Raw genomic sequence first — 19052 nt, 5'->3', positions numbered from 1 at the left:
CTAGGACATCTAGGGGATATAACTGAATAGGAACTAGAAGGGTAAGCTCCTCTCTACTCTCTATCCTATCTAAGGGGTATAGAAGTACTCGAGCATTGTAGCTAGAGTTTAGGTAAAGAGCCTACTAGTGGTCTTTACACTCTAGAACCAACTCCAAAGCTACACTAAGAACGTTTAGACGATTTTAAAGGGAGTAGCCCCCCTACTAATTACAGTACTAGCAGTGACAGTAGACTAGTAGGAACTATATTATCAGAGGCCTTTAATACAGTTATTAGAGACGTTAGTAGTAGCGTCGCTAGCGGTATAACTAGGAGTACTAGCCAAGGTAGTACAATAGTAAGTACTACTATAGTCGATACTCTTAGTAGTAAAGAGGAGGTCGACCGCCTTAGCGATTAGCTAGAGGCTCTAGACGACTAGGAAGACGCCTTAAACTATAGTTCTTAGCCTAATTCTAGGACACCTATAGCTATACTAGTAAAGGAGAAGCGTAAGTATATACGTAAGGTATATAGACTACTAACTCGTTATTTAAGACGGATCTATAGACAGTCTCCTAGCGGTGGTATAGGTGGAAGTGGCGGTCTAGTGTACTTCGTAGCCCCTATATACTATAAGGAGAGCATCGATGTACTAGATTAGTATATATAGCATTTGTTTAGCTATATATTTTTAGATAACTCTATAATCGCTCTATAGGAGGGCAATAGCATCTAGTACTATACATTGTATATAGTTTTCGTGGCGACAGTTCGCTAATATTATGATGTATATCCTAGGGCAACGCTAAGTAGGCCCTAGGTGTATTTTAACGACTTCGCTAAGCTTCCTAAGCGTTAGAAGGATCTCGCCAACTACTTTTAAAGGCCTAAGTTTATCAAAGTGGCTAAGGAAGAGATTTACAATCTCGTCAATAGGAAGATATAGCGTAAGATTCGATGTAAGACCTTCAAAGGAAGACCACTCTCTCTAAAGTAGGTTTTCGTCTATAAGTTCGATTAAAATAGCAACCTTGAGAAGTGTAAGTCTTATATCTATGTTCGAGGCGACCTTTAGGAGCTTACTACTCTATAAAGCACTTATATAGCTATACTCGTAGCGCGCTTGTTCTATATAATAATAGCTATCGCTATATAGTTTAATCTTAAGGTTAAACAGTTCGATATAGCGTAGGCGTTCTTAAATATAGACCTGCCTAAGGGTGTTATTTATAAGATGCCTAAGGGGTTCGAAGAGCTTAGATTTCTTATAGAATTGTAGAGAGCTCTATATAGCTTATAAGAGTCTCCGTTGCTCTAGTACCGAGAGTTCTCTAGTATACTTCGGAAGCTTGGCCTTATAGCTTTGCCTAAGGAGCTATACTTATTCTTCGACTGCCAACGGTATATACTTGTGCTATTCTATATAGACGACTACCTAGTCTTCTACTATAGAGACTATATAGAGACAGCTTAGAGGGTTATCAACGCTCTAAAAGCGAAGTACGAAGTATACGAAAAGGGGGACGTAGCTTAGTTTCTAAGTATTAGGGTAATTTACGACTATATATAACGTAAGATCTAGCTCTGCCTTAACTAGTATATTAAGAAGATTACAAAGCGCTTTAGTCTTATAGATTAAATCACCTTTCTAAATATCCCTCTCCCTATAATAGAGCTCTATAAGTTCATTAACACTGTTACTCAAGTATAGATCAAGCTGTTCTAGAAGCTTATTAGATTACTACTCTATACTATAGTTGTACTACGCACAGAGGTCACGTTCCTAGCATCGTTGCTCTCACACTTCCTAACGAACCCCTTAGGGATATACATTGATACTATAAAGTATATAATCTCCTACCTATTTAGTATACGCTTCCTCGCTATTTAGTTTAGGGGTATACCGTAGGATGCTACTCCTATACAAATCTTGCTTATCGTAGAGGATATATCGTATATAGATAATCCTAATATACATAGGTCGTTATAAGGCTATCTTATCTCTCTATTTAATAGGCTCGTTCATTGGAAGACTATATACTAGGATATAGTTACCACCTCGTCTATAGAGGCGGAGCTCCTCGCTCTATCCACTGTAGTGTAGGAGACAATAGTGTTTAAGCGTTTCCTTAGCGACCTACAACTTAAGCTAGGTATACCTTAGACTATATTCTATAACAATATATAGACTATCTGCCTTATAGTAGGAGAGAACGAACGTATTAGCACTCGCCTACGTTATATTAATATCTATAATATATAGCTATATCAAGAATATACAAAGGGATCTTTCGAGGTTGTATATTTGCTAATTGCTAAAATGCCTATAAATAGGCTTACAAAGGTATTAACTTACTAGAAGTTTAAGTACTTTAAGGAGCTCCTTAACCTATAGGATATATATTATATAGTTTAAGGAGACAATTAGAGGGATAAGAATATAAGGCTTAAGTAAAAACAAACTAAATATAGGAGTATACACTAGTATAAAACAGACTAGGGGGTGCCTATACCTATAAAACAATAAACAACAACGTAGAACTACTTACTACCCTTCTTCTTCTTAGAAGTTATAGCGGCTAGTATCGCCACTACTATACTACACGCTAGCGCCTCTAGGTCAAAGCCTAAAGCAGCCTCCTCCTTGCTCTCGTCTTTATCCTTGTCCTCCTCCTCGCTCTCCTCCTTCTTAGCCTTCTTAGCCTTCTTAGACTTCTTAGTAGGCGTGGCCGCCTTTGCCTTGCCTTTGCCTTTGCCCTTAGCAGGTATAGGCGTATACTCGTTGTTATCGTCGTCGTTATTTTTAGCGTTAGCGTCCTCGCCCTCTATAGCGAGGAGGGCGTATAGGGTAGTACGTAGCGTCTTCTAGTCCTACTATATATAGTTAAACTAGCTCTTTTCCTTTGTCTTTTCATTTATATTTACAAGATTAGGCTTAGGCTCCTAGCGCCCTTATATTAGAGCTAGAAAGTGCTTAGTAGCGAGGAATATATTTGTAAAGCTAATTTATTAGTATTATACGCCTTATAACTATATTAATAGACTTATATAGAGCGGCACTTCTTGCTATATATATAGCATATATACTAAGCCGCTTTGCTAGGGGCCTCCTAGTACTCCCTAGAGCTTTTGCTACGTATAGTGGACTTTAAGCAACCTAGGCAAGGCTACTCTCTTAGAGCGCCCTCCTCCTCTTTATCCTTCGAAGAGGAGGAAGAAGAAGAGAGGGGCGCTATATACTTAGAGGGGGTCTTTAGTATAGTAGGGGTCCTGCTATAAGTGTTAGAGACGTAGATATACGCGCTATACCAGTTGGGTAGATTAGAGTGTACTCACTTCTTACTAGCGTTAGCGTTAGCCTTAGTAGGGGTGGCCAGAAGTAGGGGAGGCTTGTTCTTAGCTGCTTTAGTAGTATAGGCCTTCTTAAGAGTAGCGAGGCAAATAGAGGACAGTATAGTTGTTGTTGTTAATATTGTTGTTGTTGCTAATGCTACTACTATTGCTTGTAGTCTATAGAGGAAGAGTTTAGAAGTTGGTTTAAGGCGTACTTACTATAATTAAATACTTCTAAGAGTATAGCTATCGACTAGCCTATAGCACTACAGTATTGTATATATAGTGCGAATATAACAATGGGTAGCAATAGTAGGTATATATTTAAGACGTTAGGTAACAATAGCTATAATGGTATATATACGAATGATCGCAATACTTAATTACGCAACCTATACCTATAATCGAGGCGGCACGATTTAAGATATATACCTAAATAGAGGATAGGAATAGAACGCGCTATGTAATTAGGAACTATATACAATGCGATTAATGGCGTTTACAACAATACTAACGATAGCGCCCCTAAATATCAACTTTAGTACCCCTAGGTCTAACCGTATTTAGCGTAATATACAATTCGCTAATGTATATGCTATAACGCTTATACAATGGCGTATAGACAACTTGTACAATAGTAGCGGCTATACGCAATAGTAGGATTAATATTAGAGGCTATAGTTTAATGTGCCTAGTAGTACAAGCTCTAGAGTTAGTGCTTAGTATATATATTCTATAGACAGCCTCCTAAGAGTCTGTCTAGGGGGTATGTTGTGTGCTAGTGTACGTAACTCTATCTGCTAGGCTCTCTACGCTTAGGGGGCATATATTAGCTCTGCCTATATATGTATATAGACCTTGGCGCTCCTTCTACCTAGCTTGAGAGGAGCACCTCTCTCAATACACATGCCTCTACATCCTATATAGCCCTACTTCGCTGCTTTAACCGGGCTCATAACTGAGAAGAGCAGCGAAGTAGGGCTATGCAAGATGCAGAGGCATGTGTATTGAGAGAGGTGCTCCTCTCAAGCTAGGTGGGAGGAGCGCCAAGGTCTATATACATATGTAGGCAGAGCTGACATATGCCCCCTAAGCGCAGGGAGCTTAGCAGATAGAGTCATGTGTGCACTAGCACGCGACAACTTCCTATACTATTATCGTCTTAACAAGCCGCTATTTATTAAGCTTAATATAAGTGGTAAAGGATATAGAGTAATTGTCTTTCAACTCTATAGCGAATAGGACGGTATTAGTATCCCTAGCTAGGATATTCCGACTAACAAGATCTAGCCCATTATATTCCTATCCTAACTGACCTCTAACGTAGAAAGGAAGTATAGGAGTATAGAAGCGGAAGTCGCCATTGTTGTATAGGTAGTTAGGAAGCTTTAGAAAATTGTATAGTTAAACCAATACCTAGTAAATATCCTGATAGACTATATAGCTACTAGAGGCATTGTAAAACATATATCTCTCGCTACTATAGACCTCGCGAAAGCTAACCGAAAGCTCGTTAACGCTATAAACTAGCTATCTTAGTTCGACCTTAACATTTTCTATATACTAGGAAAACTCAATGTTATACTAGACGCCTTGTTACGCTTGCCAACTTTCGAAGAGGACGCCTCTAACGAAACCCGAGACGTTACTAACGAACTAGAGGACATTTAGTCCGCTACTTAGATCGACACTAAGGAATGCTATACCGTAGACACTAGTACCTTCGAGCTAGTTATCAATAACAAGTTCAAAGCTAAGTTGGCTACCGTTTACCTTAACGACTATAGGTATAATAAGATTATTAGAAACCTCTATAATATAGAAGAACGAGCTAAGAAAATCGCTAAGTAGAAAGAATATAAGGAGCAAGAAGGGGAGCTATAAAGGAAATAGCATCGAAAGCTATAGATTGGGCTATATAAGCTGAAAGACGGGCTCCTCTACTATATCGACTGTAAAGGAGCGAGGAAGCTCTATATCCCTAGTAGCTATATCAAGGACATTCTTATTGTTGTATACGACAATACTTACTACTTTAGTATAGACAATATAATAGCGAGCCTCTTAGTATTCGCCTTTAGCTAAAAGCGTTAGATAGTGTATAAGTATATCTAGCACTGCCCTATATACAAAGAAAACTAGACTTTGAGAGAACTGAAGCCTAGAGATCTTTAGCCAATTTAGATACTGCTATAGCCTTTCTATACTATTACTATAGATTTTATTGTTAGTTTGCCAACTATACCCTCTAAAGGGACCCTATAGTCGATAAAGAAGTACCTAATCCTCAATACTATATACACTATTACCTATAAGTTTAGTAAGAAAAAGCTTCTTATAGCTAGAAACGACAAAATATTAATAGAGGAATAGGTAGTTATAATCCTTAGGGCATTGACGTATATAGATTAGGGACTCCTAACGTAAATCATTAGTAATGGAGACCCTAAGTTCACCTTAGACCTATAGAAAGAAATCTTTTATATCCTAGACATTAGCCTCCTTTTCTCAATAGTGTATTACCCTTAGACAGACAGTCAGTTAGAAAGGACGAACTAGATAGTAGAAATCGCTATTTATATAGAAGCTATAGAGAGACTAGGAACGCTATAGCCTCTACTTCTCCTTATATTATAGTACAACCTTAATAATATACTCGTAGTTACTGTTAGAAGGTCGCTAAACAAGTTGATATATAGCTTTAAGCTATACTCTATCCTAGACATCCTTTACTGTAAGAAGGGCACCGCTATCTCTATAGAAGCTATTAGTATTCTCTAGAAATAGTATTAGGAGGAAATAGTAGAACAGATCGACTATATAGGTACTATCGCGAAGATACGTTATAATAATAAGTATACGCCTACCGAGTTCAAAGTAGAAGACACTATTTACTTACAACTATACAACGGATACTATCTCCTAGGCAAGCCTAAACGAAAGTAGTCGCTATAATAGGCAGGACTATTTAAGATTGTCTATAAAATCGATAGGAACGTCTATAAGCTTGACTTCCTAGCTAGTTAGAAAGTTTATTCTATAGTTTTAGTTTCCTAGTTATAGAAACTAGATTAGGGGAAAGATTTATTTAGCTATAATATAGAACCCTCTAGCCCTATAATTGTTGACGGAGACGAGCATTGGGAAGTCGATAGGATTGTATAACGGTATATCGTCTAGAGGAATAGGAGACCTAAAGTTAAGTATCTAGTACGATAGAAAGGTTTTACCGCTAAGGACGACCTATAGATCCTATGTATCTAGCTCGTTGACGGCGCTAGAGAGCTTGTCGAAGAATATAAAAGGGTGTACCCTATCGACTAGGAGAAGGAACACTATAATAAGGGCATCGCTATTAAGGAGTAGGAAGCAGTGATAGAGACCCCTTGACCTTAGAACTAAATTGTCGTTAAGTTGCTATAGAGGAAGGGTAGCGACTAGTAATAGCTATACTATTACTAATATTCTCTTTTCTTCTTTCCTCTTTCCCTCTCTTCCTTTATTTATTTATACTTTCCTTGACAAGATATATTCACTTTAGTATATTTGTTACCGTTATATCGCCACTAGATGTATAAGTATTGTCCTCTAGTTTATAGATCTCCTTTTCTTCTTTTCCTATTTCTTACTTTATATTTAGACAATACTACCGCTTCTAGTTATAAAACTGCAGTTATTTAGTTTATTAAGCATTCTACTTAGCCTAGTTTTCCTATATATAGATTTGTTACTAGCCTTGACTTGTAATAGTTAGGAAGAGCTATCCTATTGCTATAAAGGTATAGGGCTCTATACTTCGAAGGCAAAAATTTCTATTTACTAGCTACTGCTAGATAATAGTACTGTTTATCGGCTATAGTCGCTATACCATTGTTTTTGTTTATTTTCTAAACGGCTTAATGTAAGCTATTGCAATTTTCCTTTCTTTTGTATATCGCCCCCTTTATACCTGTCTCCTATAAAACTTCTATATCGCAATCTATTATATTCGTTATACGATCAATCTTTAAGCGTCTTCTATATTAAATTGCGTATACCTATACAAATAGCCGTCTATTAGTATACGCTTATACTGTAGTTGTAACCTAAGAAAATTCGCTATACGCTTTTGTAATACCTACTGTAATAGTAAGACCGACCGAATAGTCGATTCGTCTAACTCGTTTACATTATTAAGTAGCAAGGCGCTTGAAATCAACTACGTCGACATTATAGAAAGAGATATACAACTAGCTTTTGTTATATATAAGATACCTCCTTACAGAAGAAGAGCGACTACTAGAAACTACGCTACTGGTGCTAAGAAGAGAGAAAGCGCTTGCCTCGCTATAAAATAAGTAGGAGGTACGAAGAAGGTTACTATTATACCTAACGTTTCCCTATATACTATAGACGAGTATATAGCCTAGTAAGCTATAACTAAGTACGTCGTTGCTAGAACTATCTACAACAATGAAATAACGGCTACTAAGAAAGCCGATATAGCTAAAGCGATCTAGAATAGCTTAGAAACTGTATATAAAGAGATATTGTAGAAAATCTTGAATCCTATTATAATTACCGATAGCGAATACGAAGCCGCTAAGGACGATAAAGGAGTACTCGATAGCGATATAGCGTAGGAACACCTAGATACCCTTCTAACTTATAAATATATAGAGGGAGAGTAGCCTCTGTAGCGTATACCTAGAATCTAGTACCCTGATACCGATAGCGCTATAGCTGCTTATACGTAGTGTAAATGGCTTCGATAGGCTATACGTATAGTATCTGACGACAAGGTTATTGTAAGCGATGACGATTAAGATGCCTTAGACGATGACGGCGCTAAGTACATAAGCGATAAAGAAGATGTAGCTACCGAACTGTATTATATTTTAGAGCTATAGGAAACTCGTATATCCTACGGATACTCTTGTCGCTTTACAAAAGCTATAAACAAGTATATCGCTACTATAAGCGAAGCTCTCGCTTATATATATATAGATTTCGGCTATAACGAAGAGTATATAGCTAAACTTATAATGTAGTTTACTAGATTCTATTGCGTAGTCCTAAAGAAAGATTTTAGTAGCAAGCCCACTAGCTGTACTTACAACCTACATATCTATAGAATTAAAGGGATAATTAAGAAAGCCTTTAAGGAGTTCTAGGAGACTAGTATAGTGACTATAAACCAGATGCCGATCGTAATTGAAATTCTCGCTTTACGATATATATTACCTAAAGGAGAAGGCAACTTCTCTATTAATGTAATATTAGTAGAACTTGGTCTTATATATTATAACAACGCTAAAGCTATAGACGTAGTAAGCGGTACTAGTTATGCAGTTACTATAAACGACATTGCTATTAAGTCTCTCTAAGTGGATATAAAGAGCGTCTAAGCGCTTACTAAAGACTTATTGCAATTTATATAAAACTACTAAGCTTATGTTAAGGAGGTTAAGAAGACCGCTATAGAATCTATAAGGCGTATTGGCGCTATAGACGCGAATAGGAGAGCTAGTCGTATAGAGCTAGATAGCCTTGCCTTCTAAGGTGACTTAGATAATATATATTATCACTGGACTAAGAAGGTTAGTAATATATAGCTAGCCTACAATAAGACTATAATAGAACTCTGTTATAAGGATAATACACTTAGAAAGGAGATCGATACTACTATCTAAGTCATTATAAATATATACAATGTCGTTTATATAGGACTAATGTAACGTATATAGGACGCTAAGCGCTATTTGTCAGTTATCGAATCCTATATTATTATAACCGATATAACTACCGCTAAAATGGGAATTGCGAAATAGGCTACTATAGTTATCTAAACTGTTAGATACTAAGAAGTAGCACCTAAGGTCAGCTATACTACGACTATAACGACGATATACTGAATTGGGGTGATAGACTACCTGGGTATGGGGGACCTAGTTTTTCTGTTTTTCTGTTTGTCCTAGAGCGTTGCATTCGTTGCTAGGGGAGGTCTAACCCTCTGGTCATATATATTTAAGTGGGCTAAGCCCATCTTCTTCATTATAAAGCAAGACATTAAGCAGTTGTCAATATACGTTCGTTGATACTACGTTGGTGGTCCTCCTTCTTCAAAGAAGGCTGTTGAGCCTCTCCTTCTGTTGTTCTACCTCTGTCCAGACGATAGGCATTCGAGCTGTTGAGCTCTGACCGTATTCTTGTTGTCCTTTCTTGTGTTTCCGCTATATCCTACTAGACGTACCTGAGCTATATGTCTTCCTCTCGGAAGACAGCCTTCCTACCACTCGATACGCACTATCTTTATCCGTCTAGAGGGACACTGCATTCCTTTGGAAGCTATCTTGCACGCTTGGTTCTGGGTATGGTGGGGCAGGTTGGTGTGGAGGTTTTGCACCACTTCAATACTTTACTAAGGCTATACAACCGCTTGCTTAGAAGACACCTATTAAGGCACCTGTTGCCAAAGCTATACTGTTAGTCGCCCCGACGATGCTAGCTAAGACGCTATAAAGCTAGTGCAATAAGAGCACCTGTTCAACGTTAGGAGCTAAAACCGCCGAAGCCACTGCCACTAAGCGCTAGCGTAAGGTGACTATAGACGACAAGATGTAAAAGACGTCGACGTGTCTACTGAAGAAAACTAAGAAAGCGCTTATATCTACTAAGCGTAAAGTAATATCGAAGGTATCTAAGACGGATAAGGATAACCTTTATACGAGCGATAGTATAGTCGACCTCGACAAATAGAACAAGTAAATGGATGTATTGCAATGGAGAACTTCGCTATAGACTAAGATAACGGAAGTAGAAATCCTATATAGGGTATAATATAGATTAGTTTTCTTTCCTTTCTATATACTCTCTTATCCTATATTAAGTTCTATAATGATAGCGAGGACACTATCTTTTTCTTCTTGTCCCTAGGCACTTGTTATACGCAACTATAGCAAGGGCACCTATAACTACATTGCGGTTAGGGGTAATAAGCGTTCCCTTTAAAAAGGGAACCTCGCCTATAACCCTTTTATAGAGACTAGACTGCATTAATATACTTTTATGACATATACTAGTGTTTAGGAGTGCTGCCTTATCAGTTGACAAGACTGAGAGGCATTGATCTTTCTCACCCTCTTACGTTTACCGATAGATAGTCACTAAGGGCTATCCGCGTATAACACTCTTGTAGAGCTTAAGGCAAGCCCTATTTATAATGTCGATAGGCCTTTGGCCCCCTATGAGGACCGGTTGTTGAATTCGCCTCTTAAAGTTTACTAGCCTTTTATTAAGGTATAGGTCTAGAGGGGGGACCTAGGCTTTGGTTTCGAGGGTGTAGGTGGGTATAGCCTAGTAGGCCCTAGTGACCACCTAGAGGCTACGGTTCTAGGCCTTAGCTAGGCCTTTGGCAATGCCCTAGGGCTGGCCCTAGGGGGGGGTAGGAGTATAGGCAATAGAGGCACCGTAGGCTATAGCACTGCGTATACACTTGGTATAGATTTCCCTAGCCTAGGCTAGGCTAGGGCCCTAAGTCTTTATAGTGATCCTAGTTAGAGTATACTCCTAGGTTCGTAGCTTGCCCTCTATAGCCGTTCTATAGGCCCCCTACTGTAACCTCTAGTCTAGCTAAGCTCCTAGGAACCTAGCTAACTAGGTAGGCTATATAGGCCTAGTTCCCCCCCTCTATACTAGAGCTAAGTACACTGGGATAGCCTATTGCCAACGACCTTTGTTGAAGTATATTAGTTCGCTTTTTTCAACTATAAAGGCTATGCCCTAGGTTTTAGCCTACTATAGGTATATATCCTAGGCTTTTTCCAACTGCTGAACATTGGCTTCTAGGGTTCTACTAAAGGCAAGTAGGTTAGTATCGTTGGTAAACCCTACTAGGCCTAGATGCGGGTACCTCTCTTTTAGTACCCTATATAGGGTGCTAATATAGAGTAGGAATAGCATTGGGGATAGAGGGGAGCTTTGGGGGACCCTTGCTACCACTGGGATAGGCCCTATAGCCTTCCTATCGAAATAGAGGATAGCCGATCAGTCGATTAGCCAAGCCTTAGTCTATAAGGCTAGCTACCTTGGGTAGCCAAGGTCTCAAAGGGTGGCTAGGAGCCTAGGATAGTTGACTATAGCGAAGGCCCTAGAGATATCGAGCTATAGGAGCGAGGCCACCGCCCATTGCCTCTAGGCCTCTTAGACCTAGGCTACCACTAGCTATATCGCTAGCTCTGTAGACCTGTAGGCTCTATTGCCTATTTGTTCTTCAGGGAGCAGGCCGTTGGCTTTAACAGCCTTTGCAACCCTCTTCGCTACTATTGCCTCTATAACCTTACTAATAGTAGGCAGTAGAGCGATAGGCCTATAGCTAGCGGGGGTCTAGTAGGCTGCTAGAAGCTTGCTAGGCTTCTATAGTACTACCGTTTTAGCTACTTTGAAACGTAGGGGGAACTACCCTACCTATAAGCATCTAGTGGCTAATACGGCTAGGATCTAGGCCAGTGGTTAGCTATAAGCCTTAAGTAGGCTAGTAGGTAGGAGGTCTTCTCCTAGGGCCTTCAATAGGGCAACGCCTTATAGGGCTTGGCTAATGTCCTTAGGTATTACCCTCTGTTTAATAGCAAACTAACTAGGCTAGTCCTAGGCAAGGCTAGGGTCTTAGATATTAGAGAGGTCGATAGGTAGGTTCGGGAAAAACCGGTCTACAAAGGCTTAGGCCTTAGCCTCGAAGGTAGTTAGGCTAGGGGCCCCCTAGGCCACTTAGAGGGCTAGGAGCTTAGGGGGGTCGATAGAGGCATAGCTCTTAAGCTAGGCCTACCTTTCTAGCCTCTATAGCAAAGCCTAGTTGTCGCTAGCCTCCTAGAGGGTAGCTCTCTAGTTGACTGTTTTAGAGGCCTTAATAGCCCTCAATAGCGCCTTAGTAGCCCTATTGTAGCTTGTCCAGTGTTTAGGGGTAGGGACTACCTTATAGGCCCTCTTAGCCTACCTAGCCTGCTTTCGAAGATCTTAGATCTCTAGGGGCCACTATAGGGCTTAGAAGCCTTAGTAGAGTCGTTTCTAGAGGGTAGTACAGTTTACAATAGCCTATAGCTCGGCTATTAACTTGTCGAAGGCTTCCTATAGGCCTTAGGCTATTATAGCCTACTTAGCAAGCTTACCTAAGGTAAGCCTCATTGTAATAGGTAGGGTCTTCGCTTCAGCTTCTACCTCGTCCTTCTACATTATACCCTAGGCCTACCCTATTAGATAGCTATCCTAGTACCCTCTAGGCCTAGACACTAGGGCTTTAAGGGCCTAGGGGTAGTGGTTGGACCGCCCCCTAGTGTCTAGGCCGTAGTAGGTGCCTTATAGGCCTATAGAGGCCCAAATATAGTCAATGGTCGATGGCCGAGCTAGCTAACGGCCTTGAGGGGCCTAAGTTATAGCCCTATAGAGCGTATAGAGCTTAAGATCCTACTAGATAGCTAGATCAAGGAGCTCGTTGGCCCTTCGATCTAGCCAGCTATACTAGTTCCAACAGAGGTAGTAGAGGTTAAAGTCCCCCGCTAGGACTACAAGCACTATAGGGGCAGGCAGCTATAGGAGCCTACCTAGTACCTCCTTAGAGTCTAAAGGGTTGTAAACCAACTAGACCTCAAGGCCATGCTCTAGCTAGACTTAGCACTAGAGATCCTCTATACTATAGTCCCATTAGCTAACCCTATAGCGCTTAGTAATATATAGAGCTACCTAGGCCTTAGGCTTATAGACCAAGTAGTATTGGGAGCTTCGAAGGCAGTAGGTCGACTTAGTAAACAGGTTGATCTATAGTTCTTAGATAGCTAAGATATCGAAATCAGACTCCTTAAGCAAGAACTTAATCGCCTCTTTACTACCCTAAGTATTCTACGACAGGATCTATATAGTTATAGCGCCATTAGGTAGTCGAGAGTAGTTAGCTAGGTTAGGCTCTAGGCCTCTAGTTAGCTAGGCGGTTAGCTAGGTAGCTAGCTAGGAGGTTGACTAGGGGGCTAGCTAAGTTGGCTAGCCTAAAAAGCGAAGCCCTAAGTAGGAATCAAACTTATAAAGTTGTAGTCGAGCTAGCGCTACATTGGGTCCTAAGCTATATCCTAGGTTGCAACTGCTATACCGCTAGGCCTGCTATAGGGCTATTTTAATAGCTAGGCTAAGCTAGGGCTATTAGGTTCAACTGGGTCTAAGTCAAAGGCAAAGATCCAACTATTATCTCGAGACTAGTAGCTAGGCCTAGCGGCTAGGGCTTAGACAAAGGTCTAGGGTTAGTAGGCGTAGGCCTCCTAGGCCTTAGCCTTGAGCTAAACCCAAGCTAGGTAGCCCCTGTCCTAGGCCAAATGCTTTCTACTATAGGCTAGGCAGTAGAGTAGCCAAAGGCCTTTGCAAGTAGGGCAGTCCGTCTTAGCCTATCTACCTTCTTAGCTATAGGCCTTAGTTCTATAGCTAGGGTATAAGGCTTCCTTATAGCAATAGCGTTGGATATACCCCCACTTCTAGCACCTAAAGCACTAGGTAGGGTTCAAGGTTAGCTAGTATAGCTTACAGTCGAATAGCTAGGCCCTCCAAAGCAGGCCTTCTTCGTAAGCCTTCGTAGCCTCGGATTAGTTGGCCAAGGCAATAAGGACTATAGCCCTAGTATAGCCCTTAGCCACTAGAAGCCTAAATTTAACCTTGTCAACGCTTTAAAGGCTAATCTCCTATTAGAAAGTAGCCTCCAAAACCCCTTCTAGGTCCTTGCAGTATACCCCTTTAACTAGGATTACAAAGGTCCTTATAGCCTTTTGAGCCTATAGGCTAAAGGCCTTTAGGACCTACTTTTCCTAGTTAGCTAAATACTATTCCTTAGTAGCTAAGTCTTTAAAGGTTAGAATAATATCTCTACTAAGGAGCTTCTAGGCTACTATAGCTCTATTAGGTCTTTCCAAGGCCCAATTGACGGCCTAGATCACCTAGGCTAGAGTCCTCTTAGCTAGTTTAGCTAGTATACTAGCCCTATATATCGTAAGCTCTCTAGCAGCCCTAGGTAGGACTATCTTTTAGGAGGTAACAGAGTCCCCTAGAAGGGCCCCCACAGCTATATTAGCCTAGGTTTAGGCTTATAGCTTCCGTTAGTTGGTTTCTACAATGGCCTTTTTAACCTCTTTAGCTATAAGCTTCTATAGGCCTTGTTTAGGCAGGTTCGTAGGCCCTAAGGCAGGGCCTTTAGCTTAACTGCTAGCCTAGTAGACCTCCTTTAGCTTGCTTATAATACCCTAGGCCTAAGCCTTTGCTTTGGCTAGCACTAGGGCTAGTAGGCTGCTCTAGAGGCTTTGAATTTCCTTCTAGGCTTAGTGGGTCTTTGGCTAGGCCTACGTAGTCGAGGGGGGGCTAGCCTAGGCCAGCCTTCCTTCTTTAGGCGTTACGGGGGCAGGGTTGTTAGCGCCTATCGCTTAGCAGCTATAAACGACGTTGCTAGCCGTGAGGTGTTGGGGCCTAGACTAGCCTAGTAGGGCAGGTAGATCACATGAAGGCGAAAAGTCTGACCACTAGTCGGCCATTGCTAGATTGCCCTGTTTTCCACCACCTCCCACATTCGTGCAACGGGCTGCGCGCAGTGGTGGTCGGCACGGCTGGATAGGGCTCGGCGAGAGCTTTCGAACGGTGGTGGTTTTAAAGAGTTTGCTAGCGTTATAGCTAGGATGCAAGCAAGTAGAAAGAAGAGAAAAGTTCTTCGTTATATTGTTAAAGAACCTTTAGAAAAAGGGGGTTTATTATAAGGAAATGCTTAGTATTAGTTATTTATATTGTTATATATTAATACTCCTCTATAATCTTAGCTCTCGCTTAGATTAGTTATTTATATTGTTATTATCCTCTATTATATTATAGCTCCCCTATAATATATATACTAGTAGAGGAAAAATTGTAAAAACCTCTTTTAGAGTAATAGGAAAAACTCAATGTAAGAAAACCCTTTATTAGTTATTTAGAGAAAACCTATCTAGGAAAAAACCCTATTATCTTATTAAGGGAAACCTTATATAGAGAAAACCCTTTTGGCTTTTATATTATTAAGGGAAACCTTATATAGAGAAAACCCTTTTATTATTTATATTATTAAGGGAAACCTTATATAGAGAAAACCCTTTTATTATTTATATTATTAAGGGAAACCTTATATAGAGAAAACCCTTTTATTATATTGAGGGAAACCGTATATAGAGAAAAACCCTCATTATACAAGCCAAATATTTTTCTTCTACTGTTCTAGCTATATAATAGGTATTGTTTTTGTAAGAGAATCTGCAAGATTTTCCTTAGAAGGAGTATATTTTATTTGAATCTCGTTATTTTCTAGTAGTTCTCGAACAAAGTGATATCGGATATCAATATGCTTGGTTCTCTTATGAAATTTAGGGTTATTAGCAAGTTTTATAGCGCTAGTGTTATCAACTAGTATAAGAGGAAGTTGTTTTAGAACAGGTATAGAAAGCTCTTTTGTTATATAGTTATCATTATTATTATTTCCTACCTCGATATGCCCTTAGCTAGGGCTCGCTAGTCCTTCTACCGCTTATATATAGGAAAACCGTGCCCCGAGGGCTAGATGAAAAACCTATATCCGACCTTTAGAATTAAGGAAAAACAAAACGAACGAACGAGTCTAGGTCCTAATACTACAAAGAAAAGGGAAAAAGAGTGGCTAGGCCGAGTAGGCCCAGTAGCCTAGGGCTAGCCTAGGCTAGGCTCCTAGGCAAGGTCTAGCTTTGCGGCTAGCCTATACTCTAGAAGCCGGCTTGACTATAGAAGCTAGTTAACCACCCCCTTTGTAAGCCTATAGGCCTAGGCTCCTCTACTACGTAGTATATAGTAGAGGTCTAGGCGGGTCTATATAGCTTAGGGCGCCTAGGGTCTGGGCCTTGGGGGGTGCCTGCACTAGACTACTAAGTGCTCTACCGTTTCTACACCTTTACTGTAAGCGTAGAGGGGGGTATTGACGCCTAGGACCTGGGCTTTAAAAAGGAAGCCCCAAAGACCTATAGCCCCCACCTTAGCCTAGGTTAGCAGAGAGCTCTGGGCCTTGGTTAGGCCTTGATACTAGGCTAAGGCCCTATTGGTAAAGAGGAAGTTAGGGGGGTCCTAGTCGGCTAGCCTCCTAGGCTTCCTACCCTACACCTAAACCCTTTGCTTCTACCACTCCTCCTAAGCCTCTCTAAGCGCCTGCCTAATAGGCCTACGACTAGCCTACTGCAGTGCCGCTAGTGCTTGCTTTTCTACCGTTGTAGGCTCTTGCGGCCCCTATACCCTCTAGGGCCCCCTCTAGCCTCTAGGCTTCCTAAACCTCTTATAGAGCTTGAGGCAAGCCTTGTTTATAATGTCGATAGGCCTTTGGCCCCCTAGGAGGACTAGTCGTCGAATTCGCCTCTCGAAGTCTACTAGCCTTTTATTAAGGTATAGGTCTAAAGGGGGAACCTAGGCTTTAGTCTCAAGGGTATAGGTAGACGTAGCCTAATAGGCCCTAGTGACCACTCGGAGGCTACGGTTCTAGGCCTTGGCTAGGCTCCTAGCAATGCCCTAGGGCTAGCCCTAGGGGGGGGTAGAAGTATAGGCAATAGAGGCACTATAGGCTATAGCACTATATATATACTTAGTATAGATTTCCCTAGCCTAGGCTAGGCCAAGGCCCTAAGTCTTTACAGTAATCCTAGTTAGAGTATACTCCTAGGTCTATAGCTTGCCCTCTATAGCTATCCTATAGGCCCCCTACTATAGCCTCTAGTCTAGCTAAGCTCCTAGGAACCTAGCCGACTAGGTAGGCTATATAGGCCTAGTTCCCCCCCCCTATAGCAGAGCTAAGTGCACTGGGATAGCCTATTGCCAATAGCCTTTGTTAAAGTGCACTAGTTCGCTTTTTTCAGCTATAAAGGCTATGCCCTAGATTTTAGCCTACTATAGGCACGTATCCTAGGCTTTTTCCAACTGCTAAACGTTGGCTGCTAGGGTTCTACTAAAGGCTAGTAGGTTAGTATTGTCGGCAAACCCCACTAGGCCCAGATGCAAGTGCCTCTCTTTTAGCACCCTATATAGGGTGCTAATATAAAGTAGAAACAACATTGGGGATAGAGGGGAGCCTTAAGGGACCTCTACCACTACTGGGATAAGCTCTATAGCCCTCCCATTGAAATAAAGGATAGCCAATTGGTCGGCTAGCTAAGCCTTAGTCTATAAAACTAGCTACCTTAGGTAGCTAAGGTCTTGAAAGGTGGCTAGGAGCCTAGGATAGTTGACTATATCGAAGGCCCTAGAGATATCAAGCTATAGAAGCGAAGCCGCTACCTGTTGCCTCTAGGCCTCTTAGACCTAGGCTACTACTAGCTATATCGCTAGCCCTATAGACCTATAGGCTCTATTGCTTATTTGCTCTTTAGGGAGTAGACCATTAGCTTTAGTAGCCTCTACAACCCTCTTCGCTACTACTGCCTCTATAATCTTGCCAATAGTAGGCAATAGAACGATAGGCCTATAGCTAGTGAAGGTCTAGTAGGCTACTAAAGGTTTACTAAACTTCTATAGCACTATCGTTTTAGCCACTTTGAAACGTAGGGGGAACTACCCTACCTATAGGCATCCAGTGGCTAATATAGCTAGGATCTAAGCCAATAGCTAGCTATAGGCCTTAAGTAGGCTAGTAGATACGAGGTCCTCTCCTAGGGCCTTCTATAGGGCAGCGCCCTATAAGGCTTAGCTAATATCTTTAGGTATTACCCTCTATTCAATAGCAAACTAGCTAGGCTAGTCCTAGGCAAAGCTAGGGTCTTAGATATCTAAGAGGTCAATAGGTAGGTTCAGGAAAAACTAGCCTACAAAGGCTTAGACCTTAGCCTCAAAGGTAGTTAGGCTAGGGGCCCCCTAGGCCACTTAGAGGGCTAGGAGCTTAGGGGGGTCGATAGGGGTATAGCTCTTGAGCTAGGCCTACTTTTCTAGCCTCTATAGCAAAGCCTAATTGTCGCTAGCCTCCTAGAGGGTAGCCCTCTAGTTAGCTGTTTTAGAGGCTTTAATAGCCCTTAACAGCGCCTTAGTAGCCCTATTGTAGCTTGTCTAGTGCTTAGGGGTAGGGACTGCTTTATAGGCCCTCTCGGCCTACCTAGCCTGTTTTCGAAGATCTTAAATCTCTAGGGACCACTATAGGGCTTAGAAGCTTTAGTAGGGCCGTTTCTAGGGGGTAGTACAGTTTGTAATAGCCTATAGCTTGGCTATTAACCTGTTAAAGGCCTTTTACAAGCCTTAGGCCATTGTAGCCTATCTAGCAAGCTCACCTGAGGTAAGCCCTATTGTAATAGGCAAGGTCTTTGCTTTGGCTTTGACCTCGTCCTTCCATATTATACCCTAGGTCTACCCTATTAGATAGCTATCCTAGCACCCTCTAGGCCTAGATACTAGGGCTTCAAGGGCCTAGGGGTAGTGGTTGGACTACCTCCTAGTGTCTAGGCTATAGTAGGTGCCTTATAGGCCTATAGAGGCCTAAATATAGTCAATGGTCGATGGCTAAGCTAGCCAACGGCCTTGGGGGGCCTAAGTTATAGCCCTATAGAGCGTATAGAGCTTAAGATCCTACTAGATAGCTAGATCAAGCAGCTCGTCGGCCCTTCGATCTAGCTAGCTATACTGGTCCCAATAGGGGTAGTGGAGGTTAAAGTCCCCTACTAGGACCATAAGCACTATAGGGGCAGGTAGCTATAGGAGCCTGCCTAGTACCTC

The 19052-nt window shown here is 41.3% G+C and overlaps 1 protein-coding gene across 1 annotated transcript; it reads right to left on the bottom strand.

The window, feature by feature from the left end:
* Positions 1-2480: 2480 nt before the first annotated feature.
* THITE_110108 (uncharacterized protein) lies at positions 2481-4225 on the bottom strand (the record flags this gene model as incomplete). Its single annotated transcript, XM_003653358.1, has 5 exons — positions 2481-2497; positions 2534-2809; positions 3405-3410; positions 3537-3548; positions 4192-4225. 5 exons carry the CDS (start codon positions 4223-4225, stop codon positions 2481-2483), a joined length of 345 nt encoding a protein of 114 aa, XP_003653406.1.
* Positions 4226-19052: the final 14827 nt, after the last annotated feature.

The sequence above is a fragment of the Thermothielavioides terrestris genome, chromosome 2 (assembly GCF_000226115.1).
Source record: "Thermothielavioides terrestris NRRL 8126 chromosome 2, complete sequence".
In the NCBI taxonomy this organism is placed as follows: domain Eukaryota; kingdom Fungi; phylum Ascomycota; class Sordariomycetes; order Sordariales; family Chaetomiaceae; genus Thermothielavioides; species Thermothielavioides terrestris.
Note: the sequence above shows the minus strand (reverse complement) of the source record. Positions and strands in the feature narration are given on the sequence as shown.